Here is a 23,377-nt window from a genome sequence, read left to right as displayed (position 1 = left end):
TACCTTGGAGTGCAGCTAGAAAGTGCTCTGCTAAAACTGCACTCTGCCAGGTGAGCTTATTCCATCCTCCATCATTTTTCTTACAGATTTTTGCCTCCTGATCTCTGGCAAGCCTTTGCTCTCAGTTCTAGGGTCTGTGGCTGTTTCCTGCACACCCTGTATATGCTGAGCATCAATCTCTCCTAGTGTTCTGCCTTTTTCCCCATTCCCGGTTCTCTCTCCGGCCACACTTGTGACACTAATCTCAGGAATGACAAGGATGCCCAATTCGGTAGTATCATTATTGTTGTCGGGTTGCTCTAGAATTGAAGATGATAAGACAAAATGATGGCTGAAAACAAAACAAAATAAAAATGCAAAACAAGAAAAACGAAAGACCTAAAACAAAAATTAGACGACTGAAATGTAATGAATTAAGCCAAATACTTGCAATGTAAAAACTTCCATAATTTACAATACTCTGACAGCACTGGAGACATATCCTTTAATTATCAATGACAAAGAAAAAATTCACAGAGCACCAATTAATGTTCTGTACTTTTTCACACATATATTTCACATGGAATAGGAAATAGAATTTTTTTAAAACCAAAATAGAATTGCTGTTGTTTTTAGAATAATATTGTGACCTCCCGAACTTCTGTCAAGCCTTAAACAAATGTTTAAGGATGTGAAGACAAAACTCTAGCTCTTGTCAACATGAGGAACGGAGTGACCAGAATTCCCCTTTGTGCATATACATTCTACATCTTATAAGATTACATTGAGACTAACTTAGTAAACCATGCTATTTGGTAAAATGCTTATTCACTTAAAATATGGTCAGTGATGTCACAGGTATAGCTTTCGTCTCATACAAATCTATTTTATATATTAGTAAATATTAATGTGGCTGAGGGATAATTAAGCAGACATTTCCTTCAGCCTCATAATTCTATCGATTTAAGCCAGTTTGTAACAGCTCATTGCTACACTGGCAAAAAATAAAAATAGACTTGGGGAAACAAATTGGTGGCCGGTCTTTTCTTCTGAAAAGGCTACTGGACTTTCAACAAAGAAAGAAAACTAATTACTATCTATAGACATGATTTTATTCTGTGTCTTAAATCAGGCATTTACTGAAAGCTGTCAATGAAATATCTGTAACAAATGGGAAAAGATAACACGAATATATATATAGAATGAAACAGCAGTGAAACTTAAAAGTTCAAAACAACGTAAGACTATGTTAAACAGTATATACTCTTTTAAAAATGTGGACCACAAACCTGCTTGAAGGACATTGTATTTTCACATGCCTTTAGGAATAGGGTTATCAGACTCTCACTACTGGTGCTAAAGGCTAAGAAAGAGTAACAGGGAATACAAGAATTGAGGCTAGAATCACATATGTCGGTGCTTCCCTAACTCTGCTACACCTTAGATGCATCTGGGCATCTTTCGAAACTACTGCTGCCTGGCTCTCACTCCTAGACATTTTGATTTATAATTACTACAAGGTGTGACTTGGGCATCAAGACTTCTAAAAACTCCTAGGTGATTCATGCAGTTTGGGAACCAATGTTCTATGGCTTTTTTTTTTCCCTCAAATTTTGAAAACTTACAACAAAAGTGGTTATAGGTGCCCTAGATGCTCTGTACCCAGCAGCAATAAACACTTCTGGAGGGCCTCTCCTCACAGCTTCATGCTGCCCTGCACTGGTGAGCCAGTTTGCTGGTATAATGACTTCCCCTTAACCTAGAGCTTCATAAACTTTGGACTAATTCAAATTTTTACTTCCTAGGGGCGCCAAAGAATGCTGGGGCACAGCAGTGCACAGCTATTTCTGGGTGCTCATTAATAAAGGCTTTAATGAGACTAAAAATTTCCAAGAAGTTTATTCTCAATTGCTAACAGTTGTCTTCAAAGTGAAGCTAACTAAATTCTTATTGAGGTACATGCCAGAGGCCACTACAACTGAGAGTTAAATCACCATGGTGCTATTGGGTGATAGCCAAGACTTGTACATCTATACTGTAGAAGCAACTTTACAAAACATGTGTTTAAGGGGTCTTTGGTCAAAGAAAAATAAAATCCATAAACTTTGGAAGTTATGCAGACATTAAAAGCCAATAAATATTAAAATTTAACAAAATTTTGAAAGTACCACAGGTAGACTAACAGTATTACTTACCTCAATGGCACTACACTAAATAGTTTTTTTGAAAGTTCACATACTATTATTCAATTACATGCTCAAAACAATGTGTTGGTAAGCCTCTAAAGTAGGCAATTTGATTCCCATTTACAACAAGGAAACTGAAGTTCAGAAAGCTACAGAATTAGTGAGGAAAGTAAGTAACAAAATCTTTTTGACTTCAAAGGTCTATTAGAACATACTATGAACTCTAACTCTTCAATGTAGAAGAGTTCATTTAAGTTTTATCTCTTCCCCAATTAGACATCCCCTGATTAGGTTTAATTTACTTGCTTAGATTTCTGGTCATTTCACAGAAAGCAAATACTTTTACTTTGGCTGAACAGAGAACCAGAGAAAATGAGAATGTGGAAGAAAACCTTTAAAAAGTTATAACTCTTAAGGGTGCTTCAATGGTGAAAACTTAGGATTATGCAAGAAAAACTAGAAAATAACAAGAATATTATGTAAAGTAGAACTGGGCAACTGAACTGTTAATTATGTTATTGGGATATTGGTAAATATCTGCTACCTGGACCAAGCAGGTGGCATGATGGTCAAGGTGCTGGTTTCCACACGGCCAATTCCATAGTGTAAGTCCCAGACCTGGTGACTTAAAAATACATGCTGGGTGTGTGTATGTACATGTCCCAAATCCTGAGGCAAATAGAGGAGAAGGGACTACAGTGTGGCCACGCTGGCTAGGTGATGATTTCTCACTTTGTCTCTCTCTCTCTTCCCCTCTCTCTGGTAAACATACATGCCCTATAGCAAAACAAAAACAAAAACAAAAACAAAATCCCTGCTGCTTAAGAAGCAATGATATTAATTTGTTTTTTAAAAAAAGATAAAATTAAACAGTGAGATCACATATTTTTCCCACAAGCACAAATCTTTGACTCATTAATTGATGTATGTCATCATTCAAAGATGGTAAAAATGAGATCTTTCAATTGCATGTAATTCTGTGTAGAGCAGGACCAGGAGGTGCATGGTGGTTAAGGCACTGGATTCCCATAAGGCCAGACCTGGTGGCTTGAAAATCACAACAAACAAATGTTTAAAAAAAATTAACTTTGTACAGAGCTAGATAAAACAGAAATATAATTCTCAGGAAAATTACAGAATAAAAAAAGATAATTATGTAAGTCAAACAAATATTTTTTATATGACCTTGTTCCCTGTTACCTCTGATTTCTTCACCCATGTAACTCTGTGACCCAATCTCCCCCCACACACTTTCTTACTTGTTTCTGGGCTATTCTAGAATGTTCTTCCAAAGACAGATGAATGGTTCATCTCCTTACTTCCTTCAGGTCTTTTCTCAAAAACATCTTTTTCAGTAAAAAGTTCATAAAAAGTTTCAGAATCTCGGATTATATTATATAGTCTCTTCCCTATTTTGTTTTCTCTTGATTGTACTTACCAATTTTGAACCTATAATTTATTTATTTACTTATCTTGTTTGCTAGAAGTAAATTCCATGAGGACAGAGATTTTTGTCTGATCATTACTGTATATCTAGCACCTAGAAAAATAGCTTGTGTATAGTAATTACCCAATAAATGTTTGTTTGATGAGTTGAATGAATTCTTCCCTATTTTGTTTTCTCTTGATTGTACTTACCAATTTTGAACCTATAATTTATTTATTTACTTATCTTGTTTGCTAGAAGTAAATTCCATGAGGACAGAGATTTTTGTCTGATCATTACTGTATATCTAGCACCTAGAAAAATAGCTTGTGTATAGTAATTACCCAATAAATGTTTGTTTGATGAGTTGAATGAATCTCTTGTAGGAGATGAAGCTATTATTAGAATAAATAAAGGTGAAAAACCAGGCAGAAGACATGAGAAGGACAAGCTGGGAATGTAGTACTTAAAAATAACATATAATTTATGATTATAGTAAATTACAGAAGGTGAAGAAAAGCAAAAGCTGTTTTGGAGAAGTGAAGCAGCCATATTTAAAGGTAGTTTAGTAAAAATATCTTCTTTAAAAATACATAGGCCAGGGGCCAGCAGATGGCATGGTGGTTTGAGTGCTGGACACTCCCATATGGCTGACCATGGTTCAAGTCCCAGACCTGGTGGCTTGCTTTCTCACTTTCTCTCTCTCTCTCTCTCTGATTAAATTAAAATGAATGAATGAATGAGTAAATAAAATTAAATAAATAATTCTTTAAAAAAAATCTATAGGCCAGCCATGGTAGCAATGCAGTAAAGCAGTGCTCTATGATGTTTAAGTTATATGAGAAGGTCCAGGGTTCATATCCTAAGGTTTTCCAATACATGCTAGTTGTTGTGTTTTCTTTATGGGGGGGGGGGTTGCCATAGGGCGCGTGTGCTTGCCAGACAGAGAGAGAGAGACAGAGAGAGAGAAAGCGAAAAATCACACCCTGGGGGGATGGCCACACCCTTCTCCGTTCTCCTCTAGGGATCTTGGGCATGCACGCACATGCGCCCAGCGTGAGTTTAGGCCACCGGGTCCATGACTCCAACTGCGGGCCACTACACGGGAGTCCAGCGACATAGCCATTACGCTAACTGCTGGTCCCTCTAATACATGCTACTTGTGTGCACACATGCTTGTGATCCTGGCTGGCTGATGTTGGAGTTGGATCATGGCATAAAGACTCTGTTGGGGATGTCTCTCTCTCTCTCTGTCTCTTTCTCTCTCAGAAGGAAAAATAAAATCTATAGCTCATTATGTTATCTAGATGACAACGTACATAGCTGAGAAGGTAATCCTTTCTTTAAGTAAATTATGTATCAGATGCTTTAAGGGAGAATAAGTGGGACTTAAATATCTATGCAACAGAAGTCATGATTAGTCCCTACATATGAAACTAACAAACAAATAAAGACCTTGCATCTAACTTCAAATACTTTGAAAAATTTTAAAAAGTCCAAAGAGAAGCTTCTCAAGAGTTTATATTCTCAGAGAATATTTTATTTGTATAACCTCCATGTGTATAAACAGGTAAAGTTCTCTCTATACCCCAAAATAAGGAGAGTAAACATTTCCAAATTGGTTCTCAAATGTACTCTAATTATTTCATTAAAATTTTCCTCCAGATTTGAGGGGAAAAAAGTGCAGCAAATTGCAAATATCATTAAAATGGAAAATTAAGTTAAAATATAAAAAGCTATTTCTCTGAAATGTAATTTTATAATTCCAAATATCTATTATATTATGTCACTCATGAAATTATCCTGTTACTTTTACTTAAGTGATAGCTGTCCTATTTACTAAAGGTGACACTGTATTTTTTTAAAAGAGGTTTTTGCCTTAGGGTACATGCGCTTGCCAGAGAGAGAGACAGAAACAGTGACAGAGAAAGTGAGACATCACCCCCCAAAGGGATGGCCACACCACAATCCCTTCTCCTCCATTCTCCTCTTGAGATCTTGGGCATGAACACGCATGTGCCCAGAGTGATCTTCAAGCCATCAGGCCCAGCAATTTATTTACTCACAGAATTCACACATCTCTGTACTCAAGTACTTTATGAGTCTAAACGAGCCTGGTGATGACACTAGGCACTCACAAACTTACTTGCTAAAATAATAAAATAAGCTTAAGCTTTAGAAAATAATCTGTACTTTACATGCCTACATCATACAATTTTGACACTAATTCTAAAAAGTATTATGGAGTAAACCCTGAAATAAAGTCGTAGATATTCCTTCACAATTTAAAAGGCATAGATATAGTAAAGGCTATAAAATAGTGAATAAATCCATACATTTTAATCCAATCATTTTATGTTCATAATTTATTCTATTTGATTAAAGAAAAATGTTATCTATATTCATTATGCTATGGCTTATAGGAGTTATTTATAATAGCAAAAATTAGAAACAAATTATTTAACATATTAGGGAAAAGGTTAAATCAATGATGGAATATTAACTCAATGTGATATACGTATTTTTTTTCTTTCTTTTTTTTTTTTTGGAGAGTTTTTTTTTTTTGCTATAGGGCACATACACTCACTCGAAAGAAGAGAGAGACAGACAGACAGAAAGAGAGAAATCACCCCCCAGGGGGGATGGCCATGCCACAATCCCTTCTCCTCCATTCTCCTCTTGGGATCTTGGGCATGCACACACGTGCCCCCAGCGTTTTAAGCCACCGGGTCCGGGACTTGAACCACAGTAGACTACATGGGAGTCCAGCGATATAGTCATTACGCCAACTGCTGGTCCCCAATATGGTATATATTATGTAGCCATTAAAATAATTGGAATTACTAGAAGAACACGGAGAAATGTCTGACACTGTAAAGTAAATAAAAGCAAAATACCAACAATAATTAAATAGCCTGCAACTATTAAAAATACATACATATGGACCAGCAGGTACATAGTGGTAAAGGTGCTGGACTTGCACGTGGCTGACTGCAGTTTGAGTCCCAGATCCAGTGGCTTAAAACTTATGCTGGGTGCATGTGTGTGCATGCCCAAAATCCCAAGAGGAGAATGGAAAAGGGATAGTGCCGTAGCCATCCCCCCAGAGGGTGATTTCTCACTTTCTGTCTCTCTGGCAAGTATATGTGCCCTATAGCAAAAATCTCTCAGGAAAAATAAAATATTTATATATAAATGGGATAAAAAGCTTCTGTAGGTACCCATGGCATCTATAAGAACTTTAACACTGTTTCTAACGGAATGTATGAATAAGTATGAATAAATTTTGTTATAATTTATATGTATGTATAATACATAGAATATAATACATAAATAAAAATTAAACTTAAAATCTGTTCGTAACTTAAGGACTATCTACATATTTAAGAACTACAGCAAAGACACTCATCTTTAGCACGAGAAGCCAGGGCCAGGTAAAGCCTAGAGCTATAAACATGCCAGAGCAGGAATCAGCACCATGAGGATGGAAAACAAAAGTGCTTTTCATTCAGCAGAACCTGGTAACTTAATGAAAAATACTGGCCTAGGAAAGAAAGCCTAGAATGCCCTAAATGGGAGAATGCAGCCTACTTGGGGAGACAAATCAGAACCTTAGACTAGGAATATTTTAGAGTCTATTGGAAAAAAGGAATGCACAAGATGGGAGAGTGGTAAAAAAGAGGGGTATGCTGTGTTCAAAGCTGCTCCATGAACCTGACTAGCTTTTTATCATCATCTTCTACATCTTCATCTGTGATTTTTTGGTTTTCCTAAACAGATGTTGCTCAAGTGTTGGAATTGTGAACTTGAACAAGCATAAGGGGACAGGTGATAAGAAGGCCCCTTTAATAAGGACATAGCCCTAAGAGTGCCAGCCCCTCAAATGACAGCCAAAATGCAACTTGAAAGATACATAAGAATTTAACAGATAAAAGGGGCCTGCAGGTGGCATGGTGGCTAAGGGCACTGGACTCCCACATGTTCCATCATGGTTTGAGTCTAGGACCTGGCATCTTACTCTCTCGCACTCTCTTGCTTTCTCTCTGTCTCTCTCTGGTTAAATTCAATCAATAAAGTTAAATAAAATAATTCTTTTTTTAAGAAAAGAATTTAACAGATAAAATATTCAAGTATCCTTTTTTCTTGTTTTCGTACATTTTTTTCTATAAAATATTTCCAGCAAGTGGCTTCTGCTTTACTACAGATTACAAATCTCCTGTTAAATTCATGCCTATACATACATATACCCCTTCTCTTACACACACACACACACACACACACACACACACACGTACAAGTACACAGGCTTCAATATTTCACTTTTTTAACAGTAGGACCTACATTTTCCCTTCAATTACCAACATGTCCACCTATATATCAAGAAGGTAATATGGAAAAGAAATTACTATCTATTCTTGCCTTTCCTGTAGCAACAGTTTAGGAGCAATTATGGTCACAGTGACCATAATTGAGTATTTCATTGCCCTGACCCCTATTTCTCACATTAATGTCAAAACAGAGACTAGAAAACCTGATCTTGAAGGTAGACAATTTAGCTTCACTCAGTGAGAGAGACAGAGAAAGAGAAGCACCCTTGACGGGGCCTGGTCATGCTCCACTCTCCCTCATGTTCTCCGTGTGCTCGCCAGACAGAGAGAGACAGAGAGACAGAAAGTGAGAAATCACCCCCCAGGGGGGGATGGTCACGCCGCAATCCCTTCTCCTCCATTCTCCTCTTGGGATCTTGGGCACGCATGCACATGCGCCTGGCGTGAGTTTTAAGCCACCGGGTCCGGGACATAAACCGCGGTCGACTACGTGGGAGTCCAGCGACATAGCCACTACACTAACTGCTGGTCCCGCCGTTCTGATGGATCTTGGGCACTTATGCTCGCCCTGCATGTTTCAGACTGACCAGGCCAGAGATCTGAATCACAGTCACCATGTGGGATCCAGCTTCTCTTGAGCAGTGTTTTATACTGCATTCTGGAGCTAGCCCCAGACTATGCATCTTTTAAACAGTAGCAAAATTTGTCTTGCTAATGGAAAACATCACCACCTCTTCTACACTTGCCTATTAGATTTCAATAATTGTCACACTAACTTTAAAGAAAGAAAAAAAAAAATTTAAACAGTAGCAAAATTTGTCTTGCTAATGGAAAACATCACCACCTCTTCTACACTTGCCTATTAGATTTCAATAATTGTCAACTAAATTTTAAAAAAAAAAAAAAAAAAAATCACTGATTAAGCAGTATAATTTCATCACCGCTCTTTTTGAACAATCTTAGATTTGCTGAGTGGAAAAAATAGCAACTGCTCTGATCATCAGTTTTCTATTTCATCATCAATATTCTCATTCTTCTTACTTTCCAATTTTCTCTACAGAGACCATGCAGACAACTGGAACCAAGTATATCAAAAGGAGCTACCATTTTTACTTTGCTTTATAAGAATAAGAAAATGAATTTTGTTTTACCCCTAAAACAAGTTTGTGTGGACAAAAAAATGGCTTTTTGTTTTCCGTCCAAGGGTTACCTTCTAAGAAAGGTGAAAGTAATCCTCTTCTTACACTGATTCTTGCCACTATAATAAATTCTAGTAGGAGGGAAGTTTCAAAAAAGAATCAAAAAATTAAATAAAAAATTACAAATTATAAGAAAAGGGAAGAGCCTGGAAAAGCATTAAGGTAGCCATGGTGAATGAAATTAGCTTTCAGTAAAATCTTAAAATAATAAAATGAAGCAGTTGAGAAGGAACATTAAAACAAACAGTATTGAAAGAAAATTAACTAAGAAAATAGAAAAGCCTTGTGCTGCATCAATACTATGGCATTCTTTACCAGAAGCCTAGACAAAATGTTTTAAGTCCCTATTAGTTCTACTTCAATGTGCAAGTTTACCTGCTAAGAAATTAGTTGAGAAATAAATATTTATAATACTTATGACAAGAAATCCAAAATGTATGAATAATTTTAAGTGAATTTTTCCTACTCTCCTACTCTACTGAAATAAAAATTTAAGTTAATTCCACTTCAAAATAACTTCATTCATACATGTAACATAAGAGGCTCTGTTTTCTTTTTGTCTATCACTCCTAGATATTAAATTAAGAGAAAAGGGTGACTCAATAGCTCTTTTTTCCAGGCTATTATGGTACTATTTACTAAAGCTAGAAGTTAATAGCACCAGAAGTACAGAGGAAAAAGTGAGTCAAGGATGGTCTAATTTGAAGAGTGACATATTTCTTACCGTGTCTTTTCCATCTATGACCTCTTATTGACATGCTGGTTACTGCATTTCTTGATATTCTAGAAGAAGTTGGTGTAATTTCAACTTGAATACACCTTGTACCTTCTTTACTAGATTTCATGGCACCATGAGGCAAGGAAGCCTTTATTGCATTAGCAACCTAAGAAGGAAAAATATGGTTTAAGATTGACGTTAATAGATGCATTATTTTATCCTTAGATAAAACATGATGCTAAATGTAAACAGGTTCATAAAAAGAATATTCTCTCCAAGGTATTTCATCAGATATTTACATTCTCTAGGATAAGAAGTAAAAGCTCAGTAGGAAAGTTATGGTTAAAAATTATATGTAAGTAACGAAGTTAAAAATTTCAAAATGTTAGATTTCCAAATGTTTAATGCTAATTAATAAGTGCAGTTCAAGCGTTTTAAGAACATTCTAATAAGTTAAAGATGATTAAGTATTTAGGGAGTTATTAAATGAAATTTGCAGATTTTATTATGTATACCTTTTAAGTGTAAAACTTTCTGAATATAACAAGAGAATGAGTATTAATGACATATTAATCACTATGCATGATTACTTCTCAATTTACAATTCTAAACTCAGAAATCATAAATGATAAAATTCACATAAATAAGTGAAGCACCTACCAGCAATGGCTCTGGGTATAATTCTAGCTGGGCTCTGTATATAATATCATCCAATGCTTTTTGAGCTAGATCCCATTCTCCATTGTAACTATAAAAGCAAATGAATTAAATGAAGAAGTGTAATTATTTCTTTTTTTTTAAGAGTTATTTTATTGGGAACCAGCAGTTAGCGTAATGGCTATGTCGCTGGACTCCCACATAGTCAACCGTGGTTCACGTCCCGGACCCGGTGGCTTAAAACTCACGCCAGGCGCGTGTGCGTGCGTGCCCAAGATCCCGAGAGGAGAATGGAGGAGAAGGGACTGCGGTGTGACCATCCCCCCGGGGGGTGATTTCTCGCTTTCTGTCTCTATGTCTCTGTCTACCTGGTGAGCGCACGCACCCTATAGCAAAAACCTCTCCAAAAAAAAAAAAATTATTTTATTTAATTTTACTTATTGTTATTAATATTATTTTTCAGTTTGATCAGAGAGAGGGAAAGTGAAAAAGCAAGCCACCAGATCCAGGACTTGAACTGCAGTTGGCCATGTGGGAGTCCAGCACTTTTAACCACCACACCACCTGCCAGCCCCAGAAAGTGTAAGTATTTCTAATCAATTTAATTTTAAGCAATATAATTGAACAAAATATGATGAGAAACTGTTTATCTTTAATAAGGAAAATAACAGATCATATTAGTTATATATAGAACAGAATCAAAAAAGCTAAGGTAATTTTAAAGCATTTTATATTTTCAAAGCAAGTCAGAGCATAATAAATTATATACCTTAGAATAACTATTCAGAACACTTTATGGTCAAATTACTCTGTAACTCCCACAGTTTTTAAAGAGAATCTACAACGACTGTGGCTTGAAGTACCCTGAGTGGTTACTTCTTTGTATTTTCGTTGTCATTTAGAAGTTCATGTGATACATATGCAAAAAGGATGAAAAAAGAGTGCATAATTTTATGCGAAATTTTCAAAGATATGTAAAAAACCTTTTATTAAAAAAATGCTAAATGACAAAAACAAATAAATAATCACTAAGTCATTTACCAACAAAATAAAGAAGTGTAAATTACATCAAGAAAGGAAGCAAGGGCCAGCCAGTGGCATGGCGTGTAAGGCAGCTAGATTCCATATGGACACTTGAGCAGTTCAAGTCCTGGACCGGGTAGGTTGAAAAACATAATGGGAGCATGTGTGTGCATGCCCAAAATTTCAAGAGCAGAATGGAGAAGCGATTGCAGTTTGGCCATCCCTCCTGGGGGGCGGGTAGGAGGGTGATTTTTCTCTCTCTCTTTCTCTCTCTCTCTCTCTGGCAAGCACACACCCTCCATAGCAAAAACTGAATAAATAAATAAAAATAGAAAATGAAAAAAGAAAAAAGTGCAAGTGAGACCTAAAAAGTTGCAATGAACCTTGCTCCTGTCCTGAAAACAAGATAAAGACAGGTAATCTACAAAGTCAGAACTTTTCAGGAATCCATCAAAGAGTTGAGGTCAAATAGAAAACTCATTCCTGTGGCAGTATTCTAGGAGTGGACAGATGCCTTTAAGGACTGCAATACAAGTAGGTAAGAATTTTGTAAAAATTTTAAACAGATTTCTAAAAGTCCACATGCAAGAAGTTGGCTCATGGCCTAGCATGAGAGTATAGAATCTCTGGGAGCACCTAAGGGGAACTGATACACATTTACAGGCTCTTCTCTATGAACCTCCTTTAAGCACTCACAAGACAAACTGGGAAAAGGGCAGGGAACAAGGGAAAGCTTGCGCTTGATGGTGGAGGCCCAGGGGCCACCCAGCCTCCTATGGCCAGCCATGCAGGAAAGAGACAAAGACTAGCCAGATTCTTTTAAAATTTGAAACAAAAGTTTTAAAGCCTTTGAGAGAAAGAGCAGCACACTCTTTAACCACAAGGGAAATAAAACAAAACAAAAAATACCTCATTTTATGCTGAGATTACTGGAGGTGGTCTAGGAGGAACAGCAGGACAACTAGAAGGGCTATGGGGTCTGCCTAGAACTAAGGTCTGAATCAGTACCACAAAGAACACCAAATCCTCCCTTGTCTTCCTCTTCACACCACCAAACCAGTACACAGCTAGATATAAGCAACAAATACTCTTCTGCAGGAAAAGGGGCAAAAACAAGGGGAGAGAATCTCTCTGAGGTGCCGGCATAAGACAAAGGCTGAAAACTGAGGATGGAGCAGGAGTATTGAGAAAAACCCTCCAGCAATCCAGCTCCCACCTTAAGTATCAAGCAATACTAGAAGAATCTGAAGGTGGTGATTTCCTGAAGGTAACCATAGCAACCTAATATCCAACTCCAGCTCACTCCTGCCAATAACTCTATTAGCAGCCTAGAAGAAAGAGGTATGCTCACTTCCAGACATATTTACCTTAGACTCTACAGTCCTAACCCTGAACAAAAAATATGACAATCAGAAATTACAAAGCACAGATAAAGAGGGTGGGGTGAAGGAGGTCAACCTAATGTCAAGAGATAAAATAATAAATAAAATTCCAGATGTTGGAATCAGAAAAATTAAAATAGCTGAATAATATAGTAAAGGCTTTGCAGAAGACATGGACAACATGCATGAACAGATAGAGATTTCAGCAGAGAGATGAAAATTATTAGAAATAATTGAATGAGGGACCAACAGATGGTGCAATGGTTATGTCACGGGACTCACACATGGCCAACCATGGTTCCAGTCCTGGACTCAGAGGCATGAAGCTCAAGCTGGGCACAGGTGCATGCATGCCCAAAATCCTGAGAGGAGAATGGAACAGAAGACACTGTGGTGTGGTCATCCTCCCTGGGGGGGGTGATTTCTCACTTTCTGTCTCTTTGTCTCTTTCTCCCTGTCTGGCGAGTGCATGCACCCTACAGCAAAAATCTCTCTCTCTAAAAAAAAAAAAAAAAGAAAGAAAGAAAATGAAAGGATTGAATAACAGGCTAAAATATATAACAGAGATGAAGGATGCTTATAGTGGCCTTATTAGTAGACTTGACATAGTCAAAAGAAGACAGTTCAAGAGGAATTACACTGAAAAAATAAAGGAAAAAAGAGAAAATTGATCAGGGCATCCAAGAGCTGTGGGACAATATTAATAGTCTAACACAGAGGTCAGAAAACTGTCACTGTAGCACAAAAGCAGCCATACATAATATGTAAGCCAACAGGCATGACTGCGTTTCAGTAAGACTTGACAAACTGACAGCAGACTAGATTTGGGCCACAGACCATAAATTCTGCCATCAATCAAGAATCTTACAATCTATTAGGAAAAATGAAAGTATCAAGTGGTTATACTACAATGTACAATAAGATATGTGTAATGAGTGAATCACAAAGTAAAAGAATCCAAAGAAAAATATTGTAATCTAATTCAATAGGCAAAACTGAGCACCAACATTACAAATTAATAGTAAATTAAAAACAAACTATTTCTGATCAAAGAGTCTCTAAAATTTTATTTTATTTATTGTAATTTGATCAGAGAGGGACAGAGCAAGAGAGAGAGAGAGAGAGAGAGAGAGAGAGAGAGAGAAAGTGAGAGAGGGGAAGCCAGAAAGCAAGCTGCCAAGTCTGGAATTTGAACCGTGGTTGGCCATGTGGGAATCCAGCGCCCTTAACCACCACGCTACCTGTCGGCTCCCTAAAATTTTTTTTTTTTTGAGAGATTTTCACTGTAGGGCGCGTGCGCTCGCCAGACAGACAGAGAGAGACATAGAGACAGAAAGCGAGAAATCACCCCCCCCCAGGGGGGATGGTCACGCCGCAATCCCTTCTCCTCCATTCTCCTCTCGGGATCTTGGGCACGCACGCACACGCGCCCGGCGTGAGTTTTAAGCCACCGGGTCCAGGACACAAACCGCGGTCAACTACGTGGGAGTCCAGCGACATAGCCATTACGCTAACTGCTGGTTCCCCCTAAAATGTTTTTTAAGAGCTACAATTTTTGTTCCAGTCCTGTGGCCTAGTGGTTAATGGAACTAGATACCACAGGGTTCACCATGAGGTTTGAGTCACAGTCTTGGTGGCTTGAAAAACATGCCTGGCACTGGTACATATATGACCAAAATCCTAACAAGATGGAGAAATGGAAAAGGGAATGCAGCGCCCCATTAGGTGGTGCTTTCTCCCTCTCTCTCTCTCTCTCTCTGTCTCTGGTGAGTATACATATCCTTTGGCAAAAGAAGAAAATAAGAGTTAAATGTCTGTAAACAGAGAAAATATTCATTGGGATTGAAAAGCTATTTGGATGGGACCAGCAGGTGGTGTGGTGATTAAGGCACTGAACACTCCCATATGGCCAACCAGGGTTTGAGTCCTGAATCTGGTGGCTTGCTTTCTCACTTCCTCTCTCTCTCACTCTCAACCTCTGTCTCTCTCTGGTCAAATTAAAAAAAAATAAATGAATGAATAAATAAAAATAAAATAATTATTAAAAAAAAAAGGAAAGAAAAGCTATTTGGAAGTTATAGCAAAAAAAAAAAAGAAGTAATAAAAAATGTGACTATCCATGGATGTATTTGAGTGTACTAATTTTCATTCTCTCCTTGAATGATGATGAAGTGTTTGCTGGTTACAAATTCTTCAGAACTTTAAAAGATATGTTTAAATAATAATACTATTATCAACATATTGATTCATATTGTTTTTTAAAAAGTTGATTTTTATCTATTGAGATTATAGTATACAAACAATAGATTAATAGACTATAACTTTCCAAAGAGATCGAAGGTTGGCTATGTAGATAAAATAAACTTACAAGGCAAAATAAATCCCTGTCAACATCTGTACCATGAATCCTGAAGAAAGTGGTATCCTGCTACTTATACCTTTGTATTTTCTTACATGTTGTCGAGGATATCCACAAACACAGATTCTAGAAAAAAAAAAACAAGATAAATATATTTATAATATTGGTAAAAAATTTAAGCAGTTTCTTTTTTTAACATTTATAAGCCAACTAAGTATACTCTCACAACACACCTACTGTCTAAGAAACAAAGAATCTTTCCAAACTGAACATTTGTCTGTAACATTGCCTAAGTAAGTTAGACTGGAAAAAAATGTAAAGTTAGAGGTATGTTTATATATTAAATAAACCAGATTCACATACTGTGGGTTCACTAATTTTGGTCAATTCAGTTGTTAGTAATTTTTGTCGACCACAGAACCAATTACATGGAATGGAATTTTGTACTATTTACATTGGCATAAATTACATGAATTTTGTACTATTTTCTATAAATAGATCCATGGTATAGTACTCTATGTGGTTTTTGACCACAAAGTGCAAGATCTGAAAAAAACACTATAAATTAGGCTCAAACTTTGTATAGTACACCAGGATAAATTTTAGATACACTAAAAAATGTAATATTGGGTCCAGCAGGTGGCGTAGTGTTTAAGGCACTGAACTCCCATGTGGCCAACTGTGGTTCAAGTCCCAGATCCCTCAGCTTGAAACTTGCACCAAGTGTGTGTGTGTGTGTGTGTGTGTGTGTGTATGCATGCCCAAAATCCCAGGAGGAAAATGGAGAAGAGATTGCAGCATGGTTGTCACCACTGGACAGTGATTTCTCACTTTCCCTCTCACTAACTTTCTCTGTCTCTCTTTGGCAAGTGCACAGACCTTATGGCAAAAACAAATGAACAAAAATTTTTAAGAGAGATTTTTTTCTATAGGGCACATGTGCTTGCCAAAGAGATAGACACAGAAAGCGAAAAATCACCCTCCCCAGGGGGTATAACCACACCACAATCCCTTATCCTCCAGTCTCCTCTTGGGATTTTGGGCACATATACACACATGCCTGGCATGAGTTTCAAGCTACTGGGTCCAGAACTTGAAAAGTAGTTGACTATGTGGGAATACAATGATGTAACCATTCTGCTGGTCCCACAAACAAAAAGTTTAATGCAAAAATATTTAAAAAACAAGAAAATAATCATATTCTTTGCATGATATCAAAATAGAATCCTAAAAAAGATCAAAAGATTTTTCAATTTTTTAAAAAAGAGCTACTAAAAAAAATCTGAAATGTAAAGAAGTAATTTATTACAGTGATGAATGTTTAAAGAGTACTACAGTTAAGGAGTATTTATAATAATGAATAGGAAGCCACTTAAAAGTTCAAGACAAGGGAACAATCACATAAATCATTGGAATCACTGATGCAATTAAACATGATATTCAAAAGTCTATTTTAACTACAGCAAAAAACTGTAAAAACAAAACAAAAAACTCTCATGCAGCATAATCCCATTTTGAAATAAACAAAGAGGCCTATAGTATGTGTCACTGCAAAAAAGAAAATGTACACAGTCATTGTTATCTCTAATCTGTGGAATTACAAGCCTATTTTATTTTCTATATTTATATGTATTTTCTAAATTTTTCTATCATCAAAATCACTGTTTTTAAAATAAATAAGGGGGCTGGCACAGGGCCACCATGTTGCAGCAGGATGGGACTGATGTCACTGAAGATAGTTCACTGTTTGATGCTAAAGAAGAGACAATAGACCAAAGAAATCCAAAATCATACATCCAGTGTCATCATTTTTCCATTTATTCTTTCAAGTCAGTGCAATCATAGTCTATCTTCTCTATGGATTGCTCAGCAGAAGGCTTATTGCCTGTATGGTAATGATTATCTTGTTATCATGTGACTTTTGGGCAGTGAGGAATAGCACAGGTGGACTAATGGTTGGCCGATGCTGGTGGAATCATATTAATGAAGATGGAAAGAGCCACTGGGTGTTAAGTTCAGGAAGACATCCTCTCAAGAGAGTAAAACTGTTTCAGAGGCTGAATCAAGAATCTTTTGCCCACTCAGTGCTGTGGGTGGTTTTTGCATCTAGTGCTCTTTTCTCCTTCAGAGTAAAGTGGCTGGTGGTGGTTATTGTGTGGGTGTGGTGCTACAGGTGCCAACCTGTATGGTTACATCAGGTGTAAAGTGGGCAGCAGGAAGAATTTCGTCAGTATGGCTACTTCTTATCTTGGAAAGCAGTTTTTTTGTTTTCTTATGTTTTGTTTTTAGGGGAGATGTTTTTGCTATAGGTGCATGCATTCGCTAGAAAGACACAGAGAGAGAGAGAGACAGAAAGCGAGAAATCACCCCCCTTGAGGGGATGGCTACGCCACAATCCCTTCTCCATTCTCCTCTTGGGATCTTGGGCACGCACGCACACGTGCCTGGCATAAATTTAAGCCACCGGGTCTGGGACTCGAAACACGGTTGACTACATGGGAGTCCAGCGACATAGCCATTACGCCACCTGCTGGTCCCAGAAAGCAGTTTTTAAGACAAAGCACTGGAGATGATAAGAATTCCTGAATAGTCAGAAAGCTAATGTGTTTTATTACATTGGGAAATAAACGATGAGATTTTTGACTGGCTCTTTTAGAGCTCAGTCCAGTTGCAAAGAAGAGTGTTGGGCTGTTTTTCTGCTTAAGACCTTTGTATTTTGATCCACAGAACATAGGAAGATGGTCTTAGTTTATCTCAAAGCTCTATGTTTTCATTTCTGTAGATTATTTTCAGAGGTAAGTTTTGCTTCCACGTTAAGAGTGAGCACTTTGACCTTATGTGTAGGTTAGAAATAATTGTTACTTTAAAATATGTACTTCATGGTGAAATTTCTTAAACATACCCAAGCAAGTGAAAAACCACATTTGGGTCAGTGGTGTTAACTAGTTTCCAAAATTTTGTTTATTTGTAACAAGTCATTTACTCAAGGCCCAATTAATATAAATGGAATCTTAATAGTTATGTTTATGGGTTACTCAAAGATTGCTGCTCGATGGAATAGATAGCCAAATTTTACTTAGGAACTTCCCGGACACTCTTAAATGACTGTTGGGCTAATAATATCTATCCTTTCCCACTAAAAGATTATAGTTCTTATGTCATAATGAGAATAAAAATTTAAATACTTAACATAATAAATACCTGAAAGATATTTTATTCTGAGTCTATTTTCTTTTCCTTGCTATAATGGGGATATTGTAAATCACACATTTGTATTAATGGTACTTCTTAAAGAAAAGCAATATATATAACTGTAAACTAACCCAATCTACAAACTGTTGTAAGCATCTATAAATTTCATTATAGGTACTGTAAACTTTGTTGGAGTCCTTTGAATCAGCAGATTATATTGAGAATGTATTTGTAAATTGTTAAAAAAAAATTTTAAGAATGTTTGGTTCAACTGAATAAGTATCTATTGGGTTGATTGCTCTGAAGGTGTATAACTTTGTATAAAATCCTACTGTTTATAAAGCAAAGTAAATAAATAAATAAAATAGTTTCCACTTTTGATAAATAAGTGTAATAGAAAATATCTGCTTTCTGCTTATATCTGCTTATTATATGTTGTATTGATATGATCAACCTTCATTTAATACAGGACTAGCCAACAGACTATAACTATTTACCCACTCCAATCCTCTCCCTGCAGTCATTAACTGAAATGTAGTATTGCCTATGTTTAATAAAGCTAAGCCTTTATTTAAAAATGCCCAAGTAGAGCACAGACTGTTTTAAAAATCTCCCCTTGAGAATGTCATTAATTCAAACCAACATTTAAAAAATATAAATTCATGTTATATTGAGTGGATCTCAGAACTCTTAGAACCAAGAATAAAAAGTAAGCAGGGAACAACAGAAAAATTAGCTGCATATAAAATAAAATCAACTCAAATTTTGTTTGGAATTACAAAAATTTACACCCAAACTAGAAAGAGACTCCTCTTACTCTTCTTATCTAAAGAAGCACACTCAGAGAATTTCTCTTTCACCTTTATAATAGACATGGTAGTAAATAACAGAGACCCAATAAATGAATGAATGACAGGATTCTTCATTATTCATTTAGTAAAGGTTTATTAAACATTGACACTGTGTTGGACACTAAGGATGTAGAAGAAAGATGTGTACCAGATTCACAATCCAATCACGGAGACTGTGTAGTAAGTGTCAAAAGTTCTAGATTGTACCCTTAAAAAACAGCCACACAGGGATCAGCAAATAATGTAAAGGTTACATCGCTTGACTCCCATGTAGTAGACCTCGGTTTGAGTCCTAGACCCAGTGGCTTAAAATTTACACTGGGCGCATTTGTGTGTGTGTCCAATATCCCAAGAGGAGAATGGAGAAGGGATTGTGGTGTGGCTATCCTCACTGGGGGGTGATTTCTTGCTTTCTGTCTCGCTGTCTTTCTGGCAAGTGCATGTGCCCTATAGCAAAAATCTCTCTTTAAAAACAAAAAACAAAACAAAAAAAAAAAAGAAAGAAAAGAAAAGAAACCCAGCCACACTCCTTCCATTCTCTTGCCCTGCTTGCAGGATAGAAGGTGGGTATAATATTATAGTAATGATCTGCCACCATACAGATGAGGGTAACCCCCCAGGGAATGGGGGATCCCAAGGTAAAAGAAGCTCAAACACATTGGAAACATAGCCAATGTACTCCCAGACCATCTACCAGCTTGGACTTTTTTGTGAGGGACAAATTAATGTCCACTTCATTCAGGTTACCATTGGTTCTCTCTGTTGAAACAACCAAACCTATATCTAACCTGATATAGTACTCTTTCAATACTACTATTACTCACCATGGCCCGAGAGGGGTGTGTAGAAGCCTCAGGCTGGTACAATTATGGCCCTTTGTTGAATCATTTTCTATACTAAAGCTGCAGAGATGATATTCTTTGTACTGAGGTCACTAAAGGTAAACAATGTAATAAGCTTTTAGCTGCCTGAAGTCATTGCTCTTACTACATGGAAAAAGTTTATGCTCAAAAAGAAAACTAAAATAACAAATAAAGATGAGATGGGAGAGAATATCCTATGAACATCTGAACCTCTGGATCCACCAGAGCCTGAGGCTAGTTCCAACTCTTCCCAAGTACAGAAAACCATGAAAAAGTCCCTTTGGTATAACCTAGTTTGGTGTAGATATCAGTTAGTTGCAACAGAAATGGTCTGATTTCTTCACTCTTCTGCTCCTTGTAATTAGGAGCTTAGTAAAGGCTGTATCTTCTGTTGTTTTCCACAGTGAAAACCATACACAAAAATTATGCTCAAGTAGTTGGAGAAAAGATTATTGTAAATGGGTGTGGTAATGGACGATATTTAGATAGGTAAAAAGAAGTTTCCAAATAAAAATATAAGCAATAAAAAAAACTGGCCACAGGTTCTTTCAGTAAGGACTGACTTAATATCAGATATGTTTTAGAACTATTGGCACAGTAATGGCAAACAGGTGAGAAAAGTAAGCAAACAAGCAAAGCTGCATATCCATAGTGAGTATGTGTTCATTGCTGGGGCACAATAATATGAAGGCTGTCATTTATTGGATGAGCTGTCTGTTGGATGAGCTGTCGTTTACTAAAATGTATTACATGATAAATTCATATAATTACATATATATCATCAACACATATACTATTTTACTAGTCAGGACAAAATTAATCTGTAGAGTAGCTTATTCTCACAAAGGTGTTCTTAATGGAGAGAAAATAAGAAGTTTGTGCAGGTATTCAGGAAGACTGGCCCAGAAGTGAAGAGGGGGCACAGGGACAAATATATCAATCAGGAATTCACAGCAGTCCAAATTCAAGTCAGCCAGTTAGATGACTTAGCAGCTGGACAAAACCATGGGTGTTCCCTAGATAATGGGAAACCATTCAACATAATAGCTTAGTACAGTTTCATCTTTAATACTTATATTCCACATCAAAGATCAAGATATGTCATTTGTTAAACAGTCTTACATTAAAAGAGATGTCCAACAATAAGAAAATAAGGAAATTATTTCCTCAAACTCAAGGACTTTGGTATATGCTAGCAAATGCTACTTAATCGTAATAGCAGAGTATAGGAGTATATTCCTTCTAGGAGTGCCATATACAATGTTTAGTACTAGCAGAGAATAAAAATTGGTTGACTATAACATGTTCAGTCTACTCTTGCTTGCTTTCACATCTCTTCTTCAAGAGATGAATTATGTAGGAAAAAAACACAGGTTATCAAGCTTGCCATTGGCCTGAAACAGGAAAGCAAAGCTTGTAGCAACTGAGCAGAATTTTGCTCAGTAAAATGGATGCATAGAAGGAGAGTGGAAATTGTTCAAGACTGCTTTAATTATTTCCACAATTCATTATAATCAGAAGATTAAAAACGAAAACAAATAAAATAGGAACACACTTTTCTCTGAATCTAGCTCAGATATGCCTTGACATTTTTCTGGTTAAATTTATGTATCCTTCCTCCTTGATGATCCAATCATTTTGGTAAAATCATCAACAAGCAAACTGAGCAGAAATCTAAAACAATTGTCAAATGACCAAAAGGACTGGATTAGCCATAAAACACTATGATCATCTTTGTCTTCAGAAAAACCTGCTCTAACACTGAGATCATCAAGAAGTTCTTGTACTTTAACTAACATAACCATTTATAACTACTTGGCATACAGTACTATAAACCAATTTCCTTTCCATAGATATAAACTAGGCTAAGCTCGATTAGATATAAGTGCTTCTAATTCTCTTATATTCGTTTTTAAAATGTATGAAACTTCCTAATCAAAACATTTGTCAAATGATGAAAGGAGCCAAGAGACAATGAATAATCAGATTTTACCATTAAGAATATAGTAATATGGAATCTAAAATAAAAACAAGGCCCAGTCACATGATACAGGTGGTAGAGCGTTGCTATGTGATACTGGAGCTACATGGGAAGGCCTGGAGTTTGGATCTCTGTTGACCTGAACATGTCGGGCACACCCATGGCCATGCCCACAATCCTGGCTATCTAGAAGGCTGGTGGAGAGGTCAAGGTGTGATGAAACCCTGTTGAGGATCTCCCTCTCCCTCTCTCTCACAGAAAAAAGAAACATTAAAAACAAACAAAAAACCCTGTACTAAAAAAGAGTGAAAATTTGATAAATTTCCTCTGTAATTCTGTGGCTTAACAGTATTAATTAAATAGCTTAAGTTTTTTGAATTCCTTAGATATCTCCTACAGATCTGTTGTCTTACGTTTGGTGAACATTTTCACAGAATTAATTTTTCTTATGGCATAGATTAACATATTTCCACTAAAATTTTTCTTGGCCAAAATCCTACAACTAGTTTTTAAATCAGTTGTTTATCTTTGTTTTTAAAACCAGCATTTACTTGCATTCTTTGTGGAAGGATTATTGGGATTTGATTTCACCTTGTTAGGTGAAATTAGTAATATTAGCAATTTCCTACTCACAATGTAAAAATAATTATATTACAATGAAGTGCATTAGAGCTACACAAGACAAAAACAGTGACTCATTTTGTTTTCCTAACTTTCCATCTATAGTTCAGGAAAACATCAGCAATGATTCTTACTAGGACATTGTATTAGAACATCATGGAGTTAAAAAAAAAGATAAATATAGTTTTCTCAATAAAAATTTACATGCATACATATATATGGTATATGCATTTATGGGTCCTACCATCTAAGACTGCTTCAGAGTAGGACTCAGACTTTGCAGTGTATTGTCAGTTCTACAGATGAAAACTGCTCTATGACAGTACTCCTTAAACCAGTATTTTTGAACTATTGGTGCCTATACCTCTTTTCATCCTAACAAAGTTCTTACTAGACCATAGTAAAATGAAAAACAAAGACAGCTGATCATGTGTCATTTTAAAAAAACATTTATTTATTTATCTACTCATCTGTTGTGATGTTTAAGCTGCCAGGTCCAGGACTTGAACCACAATCAGCCATGTGGGAATCCAGCACCTCAACCACCATTCTACCTGCTGGCCCCAATTTTATACCATTTTTTTTTTTTTTGGAGAGATTTTCCCTGCCGGG

The 23,377-nt window shown here is 36.5% G+C and overlaps 1 protein-coding gene and 1 pseudogene across 6 annotated transcripts in view; one reads left to right on the top strand and one right to left on the bottom strand.

The window, feature by feature from the left end:
• The window catches only part of HYCC1 (hyccin PI4KA lipid kinase complex subunit 1), a 114,976-nt gene that overhangs the window by 32,821 nt on the left and 58,778 nt on the right, over nt 1-23,377 (bottom strand). For 5 of the 6 annotated variants that reach the window (XM_027771123.1, XM_014587137.2, XM_027771121.1 and 2 more), the window contains 3 exons: nt 15,267-15,383; nt 10,497-10,584; nt 9,843-10,002 (listed from right to left, as the gene is read on the bottom strand). In XM_027771123.1, coding sequence (XP_027626924.1) covers nt 9,843-10,002; nt 10,497-10,584; nt 15,267-15,383 — 365 coding nt within the window. Of the gene's footprint in view, nt 1-3; nt 300-9,842; nt 10,003-10,496; nt 10,585-15,266; nt 15,384-23,377 lie in introns of all 6 variants that reach the window. The other variant, XM_027771122.1, reaches the window with a different exon arrangement.
• LOC102477965 (Golgi apparatus membrane protein TVP23 homolog B-like) lies at nt 16,959-17,843 on the top strand (annotated as a pseudogene).

Source organism: Tupaia chinensis, unplaced genomic scaffold (genome assembly GCF_000334495.1).
Source record: "Tupaia chinensis unplaced genomic scaffold, TupChi_1.0 Scaffold000184_1, whole genome shotgun sequence".
In the NCBI taxonomy this organism is placed as follows: domain Eukaryota; kingdom Metazoa; phylum Chordata; class Mammalia; order Scandentia; family Tupaiidae; genus Tupaia; species Tupaia belangeri.
This window is presented reverse-complemented; position numbering and strand designations above follow the sequence as displayed.